Source organism: Aythya fuligula, chromosome 25 (genome assembly GCF_009819795.1).
Source record: "Aythya fuligula isolate bAytFul2 chromosome 25, bAytFul2.pri, whole genome shotgun sequence".
NCBI classification, from domain to species: Eukaryota; Metazoa; Chordata; class Aves; order Anseriformes; family Anatidae; genus Aythya; species Aythya fuligula.
This window is the reverse complement of record NC_045583.1, coordinates 5837478-5852365: the sequence shown is the minus strand read 5'-3', so window position 1 is coordinate 5852365 and position 14888 is coordinate 5837478. Positions and strand designations below refer to the sequence as shown.

The window sequence follows — 14888 nt, the reverse complement described above, 5'->3', positions numbered from 1 at the left end:
GGAGCTTTATTGAGTTAAATTTTAGTATTTACAAGGAAGGAGATCTCAAAAACTCCTCGGGCCCCTGTACCAGTGCTAAGCCACCTACATGGCAAAAATTCTATTCTTCTACCCAGCCAGAATGCACAGAATTCCCTTGGCTGTGCCTTGTGCCTCCTGCCCCTTCCCTGTGCACCTTCCAGGAGAGTCAGGGTGTGTCTGCTCTGCTGCCCCTCAGTTAGATGCCTGCAGGCAGCACTGCTCTCCTTGAGGCTGGTTTCTCAGTCTCCCAGCATAAACCACGTGCTCCAGCCCCAACAGCCTTAGTGGCTCTCCTTTGGACTCGTCCCAGTTTGCTGATGCCTTTTTATACTGGGCGCCGAGAGGAGTGCAAAAGTGGATGAAGTGCTGCAGGTGAACTCTTGTAAATGCGGTTGTGGTGGGAAATCCTTGGCTGGCTGTCAGACACCCAACCAGCCACTCTCTCACTCCTCCTCCTCAATAAAGAAAACAAGAAAAAGCTCATTCATCAAGCTAAAGACAGGAAGATCGCTTACCAGTTACCATCACAAGCAAACCAGACTTGACTTGAGGAAGATTAATTTAAATTATTGCCAAATAAAATAGATTTGGGTGATGAGAAAGACAGACAAAAATTAAAATACTTCTCTCCCTCCCCTTTTTTTTCTTCCTAGGCTCAACTTCAGTTTTTCATTCCCAACTTCTCTACCTATCCTCATCCCAAGGCAGTTTGTAGGGTGGAAATGGGGGCTGTGGTCAGTCCACAACAGCTCCTCTCTGTCACTCCTTCCTTCTTACACCTTTCTCCTGCTCCACTGTGGGTCCCCCATGGCCTGTGGTTCCTTCAGGAAATACCCACCTGCTCCAGCATGGGTTCCTCTGCCCCTGCAGTGCCCCTGCTTCCAAAATGGAACATGTACACCCAATACAGTAGTGGTAGTGGAATTTTGCTTTCAGATTCACAAATCCTGACACTTTTGACTCATTCTATTGCTTGGGAGGGGTGGAATTAATGAGAGATAATGGTCATGAAGCAAGAGAGAGAGAGGAAGGAACGTAAGAGGATCTGTCAACCTGTTCCCAAAGAAGAACTTCAAACTCAATAACAAGACTCTTTCAAATATAGATTTTAAATCTTCATTGATTGTATGATGTTGAGTACCATATACCACATTTGGCAACATTGGTAATTATCAACTTTGTGGTTGATAAAGTGAACAAAGCATTGTGAAGATGGGATTTGGGTTGATGCCAAGCAGGTTGTACTTCATGCCACTGAGAGATTTAGTCTGCACTCAAGAGGTGTCTTAAAATCTGACTAAATGCAGATTCCTAGCTCTGAGGCCCTAAATTAGAGGTCAGCCTCTGTCTCACCCAAGGCTTCTGCTGACCATAAAGGGAACTAAAGTCTTGGGAGTGACTGAGTTCATCTCAAAATGGATGTCTAAAATAGATCAGAAGAACCATCCTTGAAAACAGTCAGTTTTTATATTCTGGCTGCAAAGGATAATTAGCACAGACAGGACCATCTACCCTGCAGGTATCTGGAGAGAGGTGGAATGTTGCTCACAGTTTTCTATGTACTAGTCATACAAGTTAAGGCCCCATCAAAGAGAGAGAACAATTCTACCAAGCTGTTCTCCCACACAGGACAAGGAATCCAACATGTGCTCCAGGTTTCACGTCGCTTTGACAACCTATGGTTGGTAAAAGCAAGATTGTACCAGATTATTTTGAAAGTTTTCCCTTTTTTGAAAGTTTTCATGAAATACAACGACTGTCTCTGCAAATCTTGGAAGTTGTATGAATTTATTTATTAGGACATGTCATGGAAAGGCATTTGTGTGGAAGGATACCTCTAAGGAATTGAAGGGGAGGTGATTGAACAAAAAAGATGAGAGAAGTGAGCGCTGTGGGTAAGGTGGAGTGAAAAGGAGTGAAGGGATTGGTGGGTGGGTGAAGGACTGAGAAGTAACCCAGTGTGTAAGTTTATTTGGGTGAGCTAATTGGATAAAGCAGTGCCTCCCGTTGGAGAAAATGTAGCACAAATGAAAAGGTAGACAGTACCTAGGGAGGCTGTGAGCGTAGGGAAGGGATGCTGGTGAACCTGTGAAGACTCATTAGCAGGAGGAGGCTGGAAAATCTGAGTAAGTATTGCTCAGTGATGTTGTGAGCTGAAGAAGTCGGTTGATGGGATGAAGGGAAAGTCCAGGAGGATAATGGTGACCCATGGCTGTAGACTTTGAGTGGGGATGAGTGTGGGGAAGAAGGGAAGACTGTGTATGATGGGATGACTACATGGGGAACAACAAAGGACTACTGAGATCCAAAGAAAACCAGGAAGTCACATTTGCCATGAGTGTTACTCATCTGCTGTACTGCTCTCCCAGATTTTAATGATCTGTGGATCAGGAATTTCCTGAGAATGCTGTAGGTTGTTTGTTCACGGGTGCCAAGTGCTTACCTGGTCTCGCCTCAAACCCCTTCTGAAGGGGGGGGGGAACTGGCAAAGTCTATTCAGTGGCAGAGGCAGAGCAGATGTAAGTGGGAAGTGGCTGAAGGATGCCTGGCAATGAGATGACTGAGAAGGAGTTTCAGTATGAGCTAGAAGATGTAGTTTTGAGGCAGTTAAAGAAAATCAGAGCTAGGAACATGGGGTTGTAAGCACCGAGGCACAAGCAGAGCTTCAGGAGCAGTAACAGATTCATACAAGCAGAGGATTCCTGGCGAGGAAAAGGTACGGGCAGATAGATGGAGCTCGTGAGAGAGCCGAGGAAAGCGGAGCCAGGCTGTCCTCCGCACACTGCCACCCCTGGCAGGACGCAGAAGCGCCATGGAGCTGTGAGTGCTTCACAACCTTTGTTCCGACATCGCGCCTCCCGCAGCAAGGTGGGCTGTGCGAGGAAGCCAAATGGACGCTCGCTGGGGGCAGCTGTTTAGATGGTGTCCCCATGCCAGCAGAATCGGGGTGGAAATACATCGGAGCATGGGCAGTTCAGTTCTGCCTTCATAAAATGCATCAAGAGTCCAGCTCAGCGCGGATGCTGTTTGTGCCTACAGCACAAGGACTCCACCAAAGGACAGGGCAACATCTTAATCACCCTCCTGGGCCAGAACAGCCACGCCAGGGGGTCAGTGGCCTGGACATGGCATACACAGTGCTCAGAGCAGGGCAAGAACAGCATGGTAACCCCAGCCCAGGAGAGCAGATGTTCGCCTTGTCAGGGAGATGTCCTGTGAGAGAGCTGGGGTCGTTCAGCCTGAAGGCTCTGGGGAGAGCGCACTGGGGTCCTGGAACACTTAATGGGGGCTTATGAAGGGGTGGAGAGGGGCTCTTTACTTGGGTAGATAATGACAGGAGAAGCGGAAATGGTCTTAAACGCAAAGAGGGGAGACTCAAATTAGACATTAGATGGGAATTCTTTAGTCAGCGTGGTGAGGCACAACACAGGTTGCCCAGCGAGGCTGCGGCTGCCCCATCCCTGGCGGTGCTCGAGGCCGGGCTGGCCGGGGCTGTGGGCAGCCTGGCCTGGGGCGAGGCCTCCCTGCCCCGCCGGGGCTCGGTGCCGGGAGCTCCGTGAGGCGCCCCCAGCCCCCAGCCCCCCCGCGGCCCCGTCCCAGGGCTGCCGGGAGCCGCTTCCCGCCTAAATCCCGGCCGCCGGAAGCGCGCCTTCCTCGCTTCCATCTACTTCCGGCGACCGCCGGAAGCGCCGCCACCTCCCGCCGTACCCTTAGCGGCCGCCGGGCGGCGCCAGGCTCCACTTCCGCTCCCTGCCGGAAGCGGCGGCGGACGGAAATGGCCGCCGGGCGGCGGCGGTGCCGGTGGTGGTTGCGGTAGGCGGGGCGGCCGGAAGTGACGCACACGGCGCCTCGGCCCGCCCCTGCCTCCCTCCGCTCCGCCGCCGCCGCCGAGCGTTGTCCGCCGCCGCCGCCGCCGCCATGTCCCGCCGCCCGCTGGGGGCCCCGCGGAGCCGAGAGGAGCGGCCGGGCAGCGCCGCGCAGTTGTGAGTACCGGGCCCGGGCGGAGCGGCGCGGGCCGGCCCGGCGCTCGCCCCCTCCTGGCGGAGGGCGGAGGGGGGCGGGCAGCGCAGCGCTGCCGCAGCCGCCGCCGCCGCCGCCGTGTTCCCGGGCGGCTCGGCAGGGCCCGGCCGAGCAGGGAGCGACCCGGCAGGTACGGTCCCGCCGCCCTCCAGCCGCCCCCTGAGGGGCCCGGCCCGGTGGGGGGCGAGGCGGCGGTGCGGGGAGGGGGGGGGGGGAGGCCGCCGGAAGGAGCGGCGGGGCCGGGAGCGGGCAGCGGGGCGTCGAGGCCGCGAGCACGATGCTGGGGCGGCGAGGCTGGGAGCGGGGAACCGGGGCGTTGGGGACGGGAGCGGCGCCGGTTGTGACTCCAGGAGCGGGGCAGCGGGGTGCTGAGGACGGGAGCGGGGCCGCCGCCGCCCTGCACAAGTCTTCACGCCTCCGCCCGCCCCGCTCGACGCCCTCCCGTGAGGCAGTGCTGCGGCGGACAGCGGGCAGACACCGAGCGTTGGAGGCTGAAGGTCGTCCTCCTCCCGCCACGCTCCCAGCCCGTAACAGCACGCGGCTGTCCGGCCGTGCTGAGGGAACCGGGAGGTGCAGCCATGCTTCTACGCCGCAGGCTCCAGCTGCGGTTGAGCTCCCCACACATCGCGTGGCCTCTCTGGAGGTGTCGGTGTGGCGAGGTGTTCCCGCTGGGCTCCTCAGAGGCTGTGGCCATGGGGTGGGCGCGTTGGCTGCGTTCCCTGTGGCGCTGCCAGGGGTTTGTGGCTGGAGGGCAGCGGTCACTGATGGGCAGAGTGGCGCTTCACAGCCTGCGGTCTGCTCCCCGGCCATTAGCGTGCCCTGCAGTAATTATTCCTACTACAGGAAATATTCTGCAGGGGGTGAAAGCGTTTTTGTGCCAAGCGTAAAATGTTCCTTCAGCCATTACTAAGCTGTATTACAGGAAAACGCTATGCCTTTAGCAACGGCTTGTGCCTAAATTCTGGATGGGATTCCTGGCGTTGTGTGCAAACTCAGCATCAGTTTCTAGATTTTGCTCAGATAATAACAAAATTACTTTATTAACATATTCAAGTAGCACATAGACAAAAGATACAGCTACGTAAAACGCAGTCTATGGTCACTTCATTTTATCTTGTCTCTAGGTGCATGCTTCCAATTCAATGCTATTTTGCCGCTTCCAGGATTTGGCTGTACCCATTAAAATAAATGAAGTTGGTTCTCTGACATTTGTAGTGCTTGTGGTCCCTGGTTGATTTATTGATGTTCAGAGGAGGTGAAAGCTGTCTCTAAAGCATTATCTGGGAGTAAATGCAATCTGGAAAGTAGCTGACTGGAGTTGAAAGAGAATGTTTCTTCCAACAACTCTGAAGTGGAACTGAAGCTTGAGCAAATCTTTCTTTTTATCTCCACCAATATATTTTTTAGGTGGCAAGATCATGATTTTTGTTGCCCTAGTGGCTATAGTGGATTCAGCAAATGGTTTTATTCACTGAAAATGTGCTAAGGGTGTATTGGTATGGCAAAAATCAGGGACAGAAGACGAATCATCGTCATCTTGTTCTTTGAGTCTGGTGCTTAGTAAGAGTAACAAACAATATGGGATGAGAACTTGAGGCAGTCTTGGACGTCAGATTGTGGCTGATTGTGTGAATGAATACAACAGGAATTCTGTTTCAACAGAGGAAGGATGTGGGGAATTCTTTTTGTTTTTCTAGCTTAACGGAAAAATAGTAATTTAAAAACCAACAACTTCCTGCTTCCTTCTGCTGTCTCTGTTTTGTAGGTTGCTTAACGCCACGCTACTAGTTGAGTAGGAAGCTTTTGGTATCGCTATGCAGACTGTCTATGCAAGGAAATAATGACTGGTTTTGGTCAAGAAAAATGGCATGTAGACATCAGTTTTCTCTGAATATCACAGATTTTTTTTTTAAAGGAAAGCTGGCTACCTAAATTTCTGTTTTGATTTTTCTGTTTTGATTTTTCCGTTTTGATTTTTCTGAAACAAAGTTTCTGTGGAGAGAAGATTACCATCCACCACTATTATTTCTTCTAGTTTATTGTCCTGAAATACTGGTCAGGGGTCTGCCTTAACGTTCAGGCCTTGGGCCGAACTAAAATCTGATGATGTGCAAGAACAGAAGTATTTCTAAGCGTTAATGTGGGAGTTTTGGGAAGTTCTATATTTGTGAAGAGTAGGGAAGCGGAGGAGGACAAAATGGAGGAAGAAAGTTCTACTTCAGCTATTATGGAAAAGACTCCCCAACTACAACTCAGTACATTTCCTGTATTTATATAATTTAAGGAAAATTTACCCATTTCCTTAACAAAATTAATCTGACATCCTTAAAGGGGGAAACTAGTGGATTTTTCATTCTGCTTAAGGAAATCTCAAAACATATTCTTCTGAAAAAAAAGGGCTACAGAAAGCAGACAAGTAGGTTCTAGATCTCGTCTTTGTTACCCAACCATGTATACAAACAAGCTGGAAATGCTTTGTTCTGGTAATATACAAAGTGTCAGTCCTGGCTATTTCTTTGTTTCTCCTGGAAGAGTCTTTAGTGAAGTGAGATAAATACCATGAAGAATTTTCAACTTGCATCTGAAATGGGGAAAGTGTTGTAGTCCCCTCCAGACAACAGTGTCTGAAGTCATTGGCAGTGACGTCTTCCCTTCCTGTTCATAGATACTGGAGTAAATACGTGTGAAAGACTTCTTAGTATCTCATCTGAATGGTTCCCTTCCTTCTTTCTTATCTGTATTTTACCTTTTTCTATTTCTGCAGTCCTGTAAATACCTGCTACTTGTTTCAGGCAAACAAATGCTGTTTTCTAGAAAACAGTTATTTGGGGGTTTCCTGCTCTTTTTGCATAGCATGTGAAGATAAAAAAGCTTCATTTCTCTTCAGTGCTAGTTTTTCTCAGCTGTCCTTTCAGATTCCAAAGCATCCAACTCCATTTTACTACTAAAACCTCAGACAGCAGCATCCATCCAGAACTACGTAGTGTGTTGCCCATGTTGTCCTTTCTAGTATGCGATTATTTTTAAAACGTATCACAGAATTTCCTGTCCACTGCACTGACAAATCACATAAGCCTCTTATTTTTCACATCATATGCTTAGGAATGAGGCACTGTACCCAAGCATTGGACGTGGGAGTTAATTTTACGGTTACAGCAAGGAAAGTCATGCGTGTCTACAGCCTTTAGACAAGCAGTAGCATAGTTTTTATATCAGCTGTCAAGGAGAACACAACCTCAGACTGTGCCAGGAACTGTCCTGCTCGGGGCGTGAAGAGCATCCTTGTGGCTTCTTACTTGTTGGAAAAAGACAATGTCTTGGCTGACTTCTTGAGCAGATGCAACGGTTGGATGCGTGAACGGTATCCGAATCGCTCTGTTCCGAGCTGAGCTGGAGGCCCAAACTATCGCTTTGCTGCCAGAAAAGCTGCCGGTGTTCCCCATGCTACTTGACAGTAAACAGAACCCAGCACTGGGAAGCACCCTCACGGCCATGTTCGCAATGGATTTATCCATGTAGAAAGTCAATAGGACAGAGCTAGAGTGCTTTTGGTGACCAAAAGTGATGCTGGCAGTTCTGCCTTTTAATCATTCTGGATCTGATGTCAAGACCGTGAATCCTGCTTCATCTAGGGAGGGATCCTGGTTTGTTCGTGTGTCTCAGCCTGCCATGTCGCCTCTGCGGGGCTTCAGGTTCTGCTGAGTCCAGGAGGTCTTTGGGAAGATGCCTGCCTTCAGGCAAACTCGCTCCAAGTGGGGAAGAGCCTCTCCGTCCTGGAACGGACCTAAGTCTTTTGTCATTCCTATCTTGGCGTTTGAAGCAGTCAGAGCTGACTTTTGGATGGACAAGGTTCTCTCTGTCTGTCTGCTGTTCAGAATTTTTGTCTTTGCAACTGCATCTGCTCTTCAGATTTCCCTGGTTCGGACTCCATGTATTCTTTCTAGTTCTTGAGGCCCTTTTCTTCCCAGATTGATGAGTTCTGTTTTCATCAATCGCACAGAGCTTCTGTACGTTCCTTGACCACATTTAATTTTGTTCTCTCCTTGGAGATGACCACCTTTGTAGTCTGTATCTGTCTAAAGAATGAGCGAGCAGGTGAGATGTAGGCAAATGGCTTGGTCACTGTTCGTCCTGTTCCACCAACGGAATGTATTCTGCATCTTATTTTTTTTTCTTGTGTATGTGTCAAAGGTAATTTCTGTTTCCACCTTGCCATGCAATTAATCTGCCTATATTTTCCCAAAGCTTTCCTGAAATTCATACTTCTTAGTGCTAAGTAGGGGTATTAAAAGCAGCAGGTGGCAAAAAATACGGCTCCTCTGTGAAATTTGTCAATTATGTTTCTTCCATTTAGAAGGAAAAGGAAGGGCTCTCTAAGCAGAAGAGAATATTTCAGGTGTTTTCTTGGGTCTTTTAAGTATATATTTTTTCAGTCTGAAAAGGATGCTGTTTCTTGCCTTTCTGATGTGTAATAGTTGGATGTTGTTTTTAGACAGTCTGTGGTACTCTGAAATGCTAACCCAAAATGTACAGTAAGTAGATCAGAGTTATTTTTGCCCTGAAGTTCCTGAAGATTAGGTCTGGAATTTTTCAGTAGTTAATCTGTTTCTAAGGCATAGCAGCGTTGGGTGTACAATTCACTGATGCACATTAATTAAAATATCTGTGCTGTGTTCACTTACACTTTCTTTCTTTTTTCTTTTTCTTGTCTCTTTTCTTTGTTTTGTTAAGCATTGCAGGCTGTATGTACCGAGTAGTTCAGACGACGGGACCAGATGGAAAAAACCTTCTGAAATTACTTCCAATTTCTAAATCTTCTGGAAACTTTGTGCCAATAGTTCAGTCTTCAGCCATGTCAAATAATCCTAAAGGGAATATTTCTAGTCCGGTTCATCTTACTTTTAAGACACAGCTTGCCAATACTACTGCACCTTCATCTGTTAAGATACCTGTTTTTCAGTCTCCTAATCCTGGAAAGATAATTCTTACAAGGACATTAGACAAACAGGAAAGCGTTAGAGCAGGTTCTGAAACAGAAAGCTTAACTGCAAAATCAGCTGCTAACATCCAGAGCAGTTGTGTTTCAGTTGATAGACTGTCTTTGCAGAACATTGCTGTAACAAGTTCATCTAACCAGAGTAACTCTGCGTACATGTTGGTAAACACAAAGAATCTTCCCGCTACTATGAAGTCTCCAGTACTACCCTCTGACCACCACCTCCAGATACCAGCTGATGCAGAAGTGAAATCTGTCCCAGCTTCTTTTTTACCACCTGCAATACAGCAAAAAATACTTGCAGCTGCAGCAACAAATGTGTCTGGAGGAGCTGACAGTACAAAAATGCCAACTGTTATTTACGTGTCACCTGTGAACGCGGTGAAAACAGTACTTCCCAAGCGGTTGCAAACCATTTGCCCCAAAGCCACCACAGACGTTTCAAAAACATTAATAATGACAGCTACACAAATGGCAAACTGTTCTTCTCCTGAGACAGTAACATCTGATGATCAGAAGTGCCAGCAAACACCAATGAAATGGATTGTGCAAGAAAGTCCGCAGTTATCATCGCCTTGCCTTATTCCCGTGAAGTCATCAAATAACGTGGCTTCTAAGATCTTGAAAACTTTGTCAGATATGAAGAATGTCGAAGTTAACTCTGCGAATATTTTACCGCTCTGTTCTAGTGGTCCCGGTGGAAGCCAAACAAAAATCACACCTTTTAAAGATAATGCTCTGGTCATGTACAGTGGGAAAGTCTATTTGTTGACCAAAAGAGGTTCTGATGTTCTGTCAGCCCACGTTGACAAACAAGCATCTTCCTCTTCTGATGCTTCACATAAAAAGGAGACATCCAAGCTAATTGCTTCTACTGAAGTCACTAAAATAACCAATAAAGTGGTGAATCTGGTATTGTCAAAGAGCAAAGGAATGGTGCTGTCTCAGAAAGATCCAAAAATGTGTGCAAACGCAAAAGTTTCTCCATCAGCTGGTTTAAGAAGTGACTTAAAATCCGCACCTGCAGCTCTGGTGACACCAAGTGTTAAGGAGCACAGTTCTGCTGTAATCCAGGGGAAGAGTTTGCCCCTGACCATGAGCATTTCAAGTGGAGCGACCCCTATTACAGCAGTAGGGACACAGGAAAATATATGCCAAGGTGGCAAAGAAATGATTCATTCCCCCAGAGCAGCAAGTGCTGTTTTACCTCAGTCTAAACAAGAGTGTGCTTTCAGTGAAGACTGGCAAAAGGTAACTCTCTCCAATAAACATGCCAATCTCAGTGTCTGCTAAATTATTATATGCTCCTGGTTCTGTTGGAATAAAATAGCTGATAGTAAGTTCACAGATTGTTGTGACCGTTCTGGTCACCAGAAATGCTGGTCTGAAAGTGTAGTTCGTTGGTTCAAAAATGGAAAATACTTTTTTGTTTTGTTTTCCCTGCAAAATTGCACTGGAGTGAGTGCAAGTGAGAAAAGGCATAAAGAAAAGGGCAAGGAGAAGACAATTTATCTTGTGAAGAAATAAAAGTTACGTACAGCAAGTGGAAAGAACAGGAAAGCTGTTCATCTGGTAGCTCTCTGCTCTCAAACACTGATGCTGTGTTTTCCCAGCAGTTGACCGTGCTGTAGGAGTGATGTCAAGTAGAGAAGCTTAGAGCTACGTGAGAGGAGAACAAGGCGGACAAGCAGGGATTGTCATGTTAGGACGAAGGCATTACAGCTCCAGTTTCTGCTGTCTCAGAGAGCCTAAGGCGGGAGCTGCGTTCCCTTCTGTTCATGCTGTGGTGTAGAGGGGTTTTCTTCCTTTGTGTCATGGCTGATGTCAGGCAGATGGAACTCTCGGGAGCTTTAATGGCAACGGTGCTTTCCCCCTTCAGGCTGTCTACATGTTCTTCTAAAATTGTAATGTAGGAAATATCGAAGAGAGAACTTAGCTGAAAATTGCACAAACTCTATGCCCATGAAGGATTGCAAGTCAAGCTTTCGGTTGCCCAGGAGGACAGAATGAATTTGTCTGCAGGTGAAAAATTGGTCTGAAGCAAGTATGTATTTGCTTATGTTGACCAGGCCGAAGAGGAATGTCAGCTAAGCATATTTATGCACATTTGAGGCATTTAATCATTGCAGTAGGGCCTCTTTTTTGATTGTTCCTAACCTGACAAAACTGTTCAGATAAACATTTTTTCTTGAGTGCTGTGTGATGCCAAGTGGTAGCATTCTCATTTGCCTTAGTTGTTTATAGTCCATAAATTTGCAAGGCTATGGGTGCCAGACATAGTGATGTCACCTTGGCCTTGCAGTTGAGGAACAGTTCAGGTTACAGTGAGATTAGGTAGGAAGGCTGGTTAATAGTGCTTTGTTGGTATTATCAAAGTGGAGTGTTTTCAACAGCCTGAAAGTGACTCTGTAAAGAACACCGTCTGATCTTTCATCATCTTCCTTTGTTACTTCTAAGCTTTAGTGTAGGTTACTTTATATGGCTTACTAGTTGGACTTTGCATTGTCTGGATGTTTTACAAGACGCTTGGTGTTTTAGGTAACTCAAATAATGTTAGACCTATGATAATATGTCATAATTCCTCAAAATTGGCTTACACATGTTAAATGCAACTCTTGTGAAAAATTGTTATTTTCCCAGTGTTTCTAGTAAACTAAGGCTTCTGTATACATGGAAGGAGAGGGAGAGAGATTCATGGTTCCCACCCTGTTTCTGTATTTCAGGTCCAGCATGAAAAGATGGATTCACAGGGAAAAGTTAATCAAATCAAACACCAAGAGAAGCCACATTGGAAACAATACTTGGAATTAAGGAGAAAATTTGGTCTCACCAAGGAGGAGAGAGTCTACCTTAAGAGAATACCATTGATAACCTCCAGTGAGAAACCAGATGAAAGGGTGTGTTCCAGTAACAACTTGAAAACGAGAAATGACTCTTGCGTTTCATCATCATTAGATGTGACAATAACAAATCAACATCAGGAATGTGTTACAGAGGAAAAGGTATCTTGAATGTTTTTGGCACTAAAGTATGTGTACTGCAAACACATTCAGAAAGCAGCATGTGTATGATCAGTACAGGGCTATGATTTTTGTTTGGACCCTCCCAACTTGGGATTCATCGGGGGAAGCCAGTAATTGTTACAGTCCCTGTGAGAATTGTTCCTAGAACTTAGTTTTGTGCTACTATAGAGCTGTATGACTTCAGTATGACTCGAGTGCTCCTTTTTTTTTTTTTCTTTTTTTTTTTTTTTTTTTTTAATCCTCATTTCTGTGTTCAGCTGGAGGAAATAAAAAGAACAAATGCTTTGAAGCACCCTCTAGTGGTGGATGAACTGTCAAAAGGATAGCCTTTATTGGAATGGGAACTCTGTGATTCTGTGATTCTGATTTATATTTAGCCTTCTGCAAACGGTTATGTATATCCAGTAGTGCAGTGAATACATGCAGAATAATAGAGGAATGATTTCTTGGGAAGCTTTACCTGTGAATTCAAAATCGGGCAAGTACTATTATTTCAAGGCACTTCAGACATTCACATGACAAAATGTGTGACTTCCAAAGAAAAGCATCCACTTGGTCGCATGCAGTGTTATTGAAAAAAAAATTGACTCATGTACCTGTCTGGTCATTACAGCTGTGAATGTCTTTATAAACTTAGCCCTTTGTCGTTGGCTATGGATGTTCTTGAGTGCTTCTGGAAAGGTTGCCCTTAATGTAAGAACTTCTATCTTAACGCATGAAATTGATTTTAGCCATCCAAAGTAGTCCTGTTCAGCTTTAGTGTTCTAAACTTTCTTTTGTATGATTCTACTCTACCCAGTCAAAAGCTTTCTCAGATTTTAATAATTCTATGTTGAGAGCCCAGCTTTAGGCAGATCTACTGCCTGCTCATAGTAAGGTACATCAAAATTTAAATAGCAAGGTAGTTGAGAGGAATGTGGTTTTGTAATGGACTTCATCTCTAACATTTAAGCTTTCTGGAAATGTCAGCCTGAAGAATGTTTTGCATTTTTCCACCAAGTTAGATTCAAAATATTTGGTTTAGTCTAGAGTTAAAGAGGTGATAGCATGAAATGATAGGCAAGCACAGGAAGGGCAGAAGTGGACTATTGGGTGAGGAAGAAAGTTAACGTTCTGGAGTTGTTAACCAGGAATCTTTGCTAGAAAACATTACTGAACATGGAAGTATGTTTGCTCAAATTGCTAAAAGAAACATCTTCCATACAGTAATTCTAAGAAGCATACAGCAATATGCGTAATATGTGCCTAATGAGCTGTGAATAAGGTAGAATGATGCTCAACTTAACAGAAGGATGTTTTGTGTGTTTCTTGACTATACAGATAATTGTGGATCTGGAAGATTCATCTAAGAAAAGAAAAATAAAATCCTCATCGGTGTCAGACAGTGGAAAGAGAAGGAAAACATCAGTCAAATCAACCACAAGTTCAAATTCAGAAGATACTGGCCCAAGTTCCATCCTGCTTAACAGAAGTGCTTCCCCTCCACCAGTCTTACTGCAGCAAAGTATTTCCACAGACGTTGTTACATCCTCTGTTGGGAGGGACTCCGAGCAAGAGACGTGCTCTCAAAATAGTGATGTTATAGACTCACATATTCCAGTTTTAGTGTCCTGTGAAGATCATACTTCAGTTTTCGAAGGTTCTTTCAGAGATGATGCTTTCCCTTTGACTCCGCCAGACTTGGATGAAACAATCCGGGATGAAAAGATAAAACGACTTAAACAGCTCTTAAGAGAACGAGAAGCGGCACTTGAAGAGATGCGTAGAAAAATGCAGCAAACCTGAAATACTGTAGGTGGTGATCTAGACCATATTCATCTTCATTTCAGTGATTTAAAGAAGAAAGTGTTTAAATGAACATGAATATTTCTGGTAGACAGAGGATCCTTTAAGATTTCTTTAAAAAATTTACTATATATATTTAGTAAAGTACAGGGTTCCTGTTAAAGACCAGAAATAAAAGACGTGGACATCATATTCTGCTTCTGGGACATGCACACATATCGAAGAATGCAGAAGAAAAGTGTTTTTATTATTTTTAGTATATGCTCTATATTTTGAATTGAAGGGGTTTCTGTATTAGCCCTAGAGAATAAACTTTCCCATATTGGAAATTTGTGGCTTCTCTCTTAGAATCTGAATGCAAATTGTAAACCCCAGTTGTAAATATTTTTTGTTTTCATAATATTTTATAATGCATGACAACTTTTGTGAATCGTTGAGAACTGTCAGTTGTCATAAAAGGTCAATGGTCAGTGGTTAATAAATGCTATTTAAGTGGTCTGGGGGTTAGACTTCAGGCAGTAATAATACTGATATTTATAAAAAAACAAATAAAAATACTTTACAGATGTGAAGATGGAACCAGTACTAACATCTGAAGTATGCCAGTAAAGTTATATAGATATGTGTCTCTTACTGTTATTGTTGTAAGCCTTTATAAGGCTTTTGCCAGCAGTGCAATGTTGAAGATTAGTTGTGATTATTTTTTTTCAAGGGGTGAGATTTTTTTTTTTTAAAGAATTCTATTGAATCATTACTTATTGAAGCAAAAAAGGCACATTTCTTTATCTGTGAGTGGTATCTTTAATGTATCTTTAATAATTCTCGATGAATGTCTCTTCCATTAGCTTGATCAGTCTTTATTTGCATGTCTCCTGCTACCTACATTTGATGCTACCTAAATTTTGCATTGTAGGAGAGAATGAGCACTCAGGCTGTCTTTGCCACCATGATTTTTATAGATCTTTGTAGCATATTTCCCCAGCATGTTTTGTCAGGTGTTGGATGGAGGCCTTTTGCTACTTTCTCTTGGCTGTGTCATAGAC

At 45.0% G+C, this 14888-nt stretch overlaps 1 protein-coding gene across 1 annotated transcript; it reads left to right on the top strand.

Annotated features, from left to right (window-relative positions):
• Positions 1 to 3939: 3939 nt before the first annotated feature.
• On the top strand, positions 3940 to 14340 carry LRIF1 (ligand dependent nuclear receptor interacting factor 1). Its single transcript, XM_032203369.1, is given in 5 exon segments — positions 3940 to 4004; positions 8773 to 10288; positions 11761 to 12039; positions 13381 to 13822; positions 13825 to 14340. Coding segments are annotated over 5 exon segments (2340 nt in total). The 3' UTR covers positions 13863 to 14340.
• The last annotated feature ends 548 nt before the right edge of the window (positions 14341 to 14888 follow it).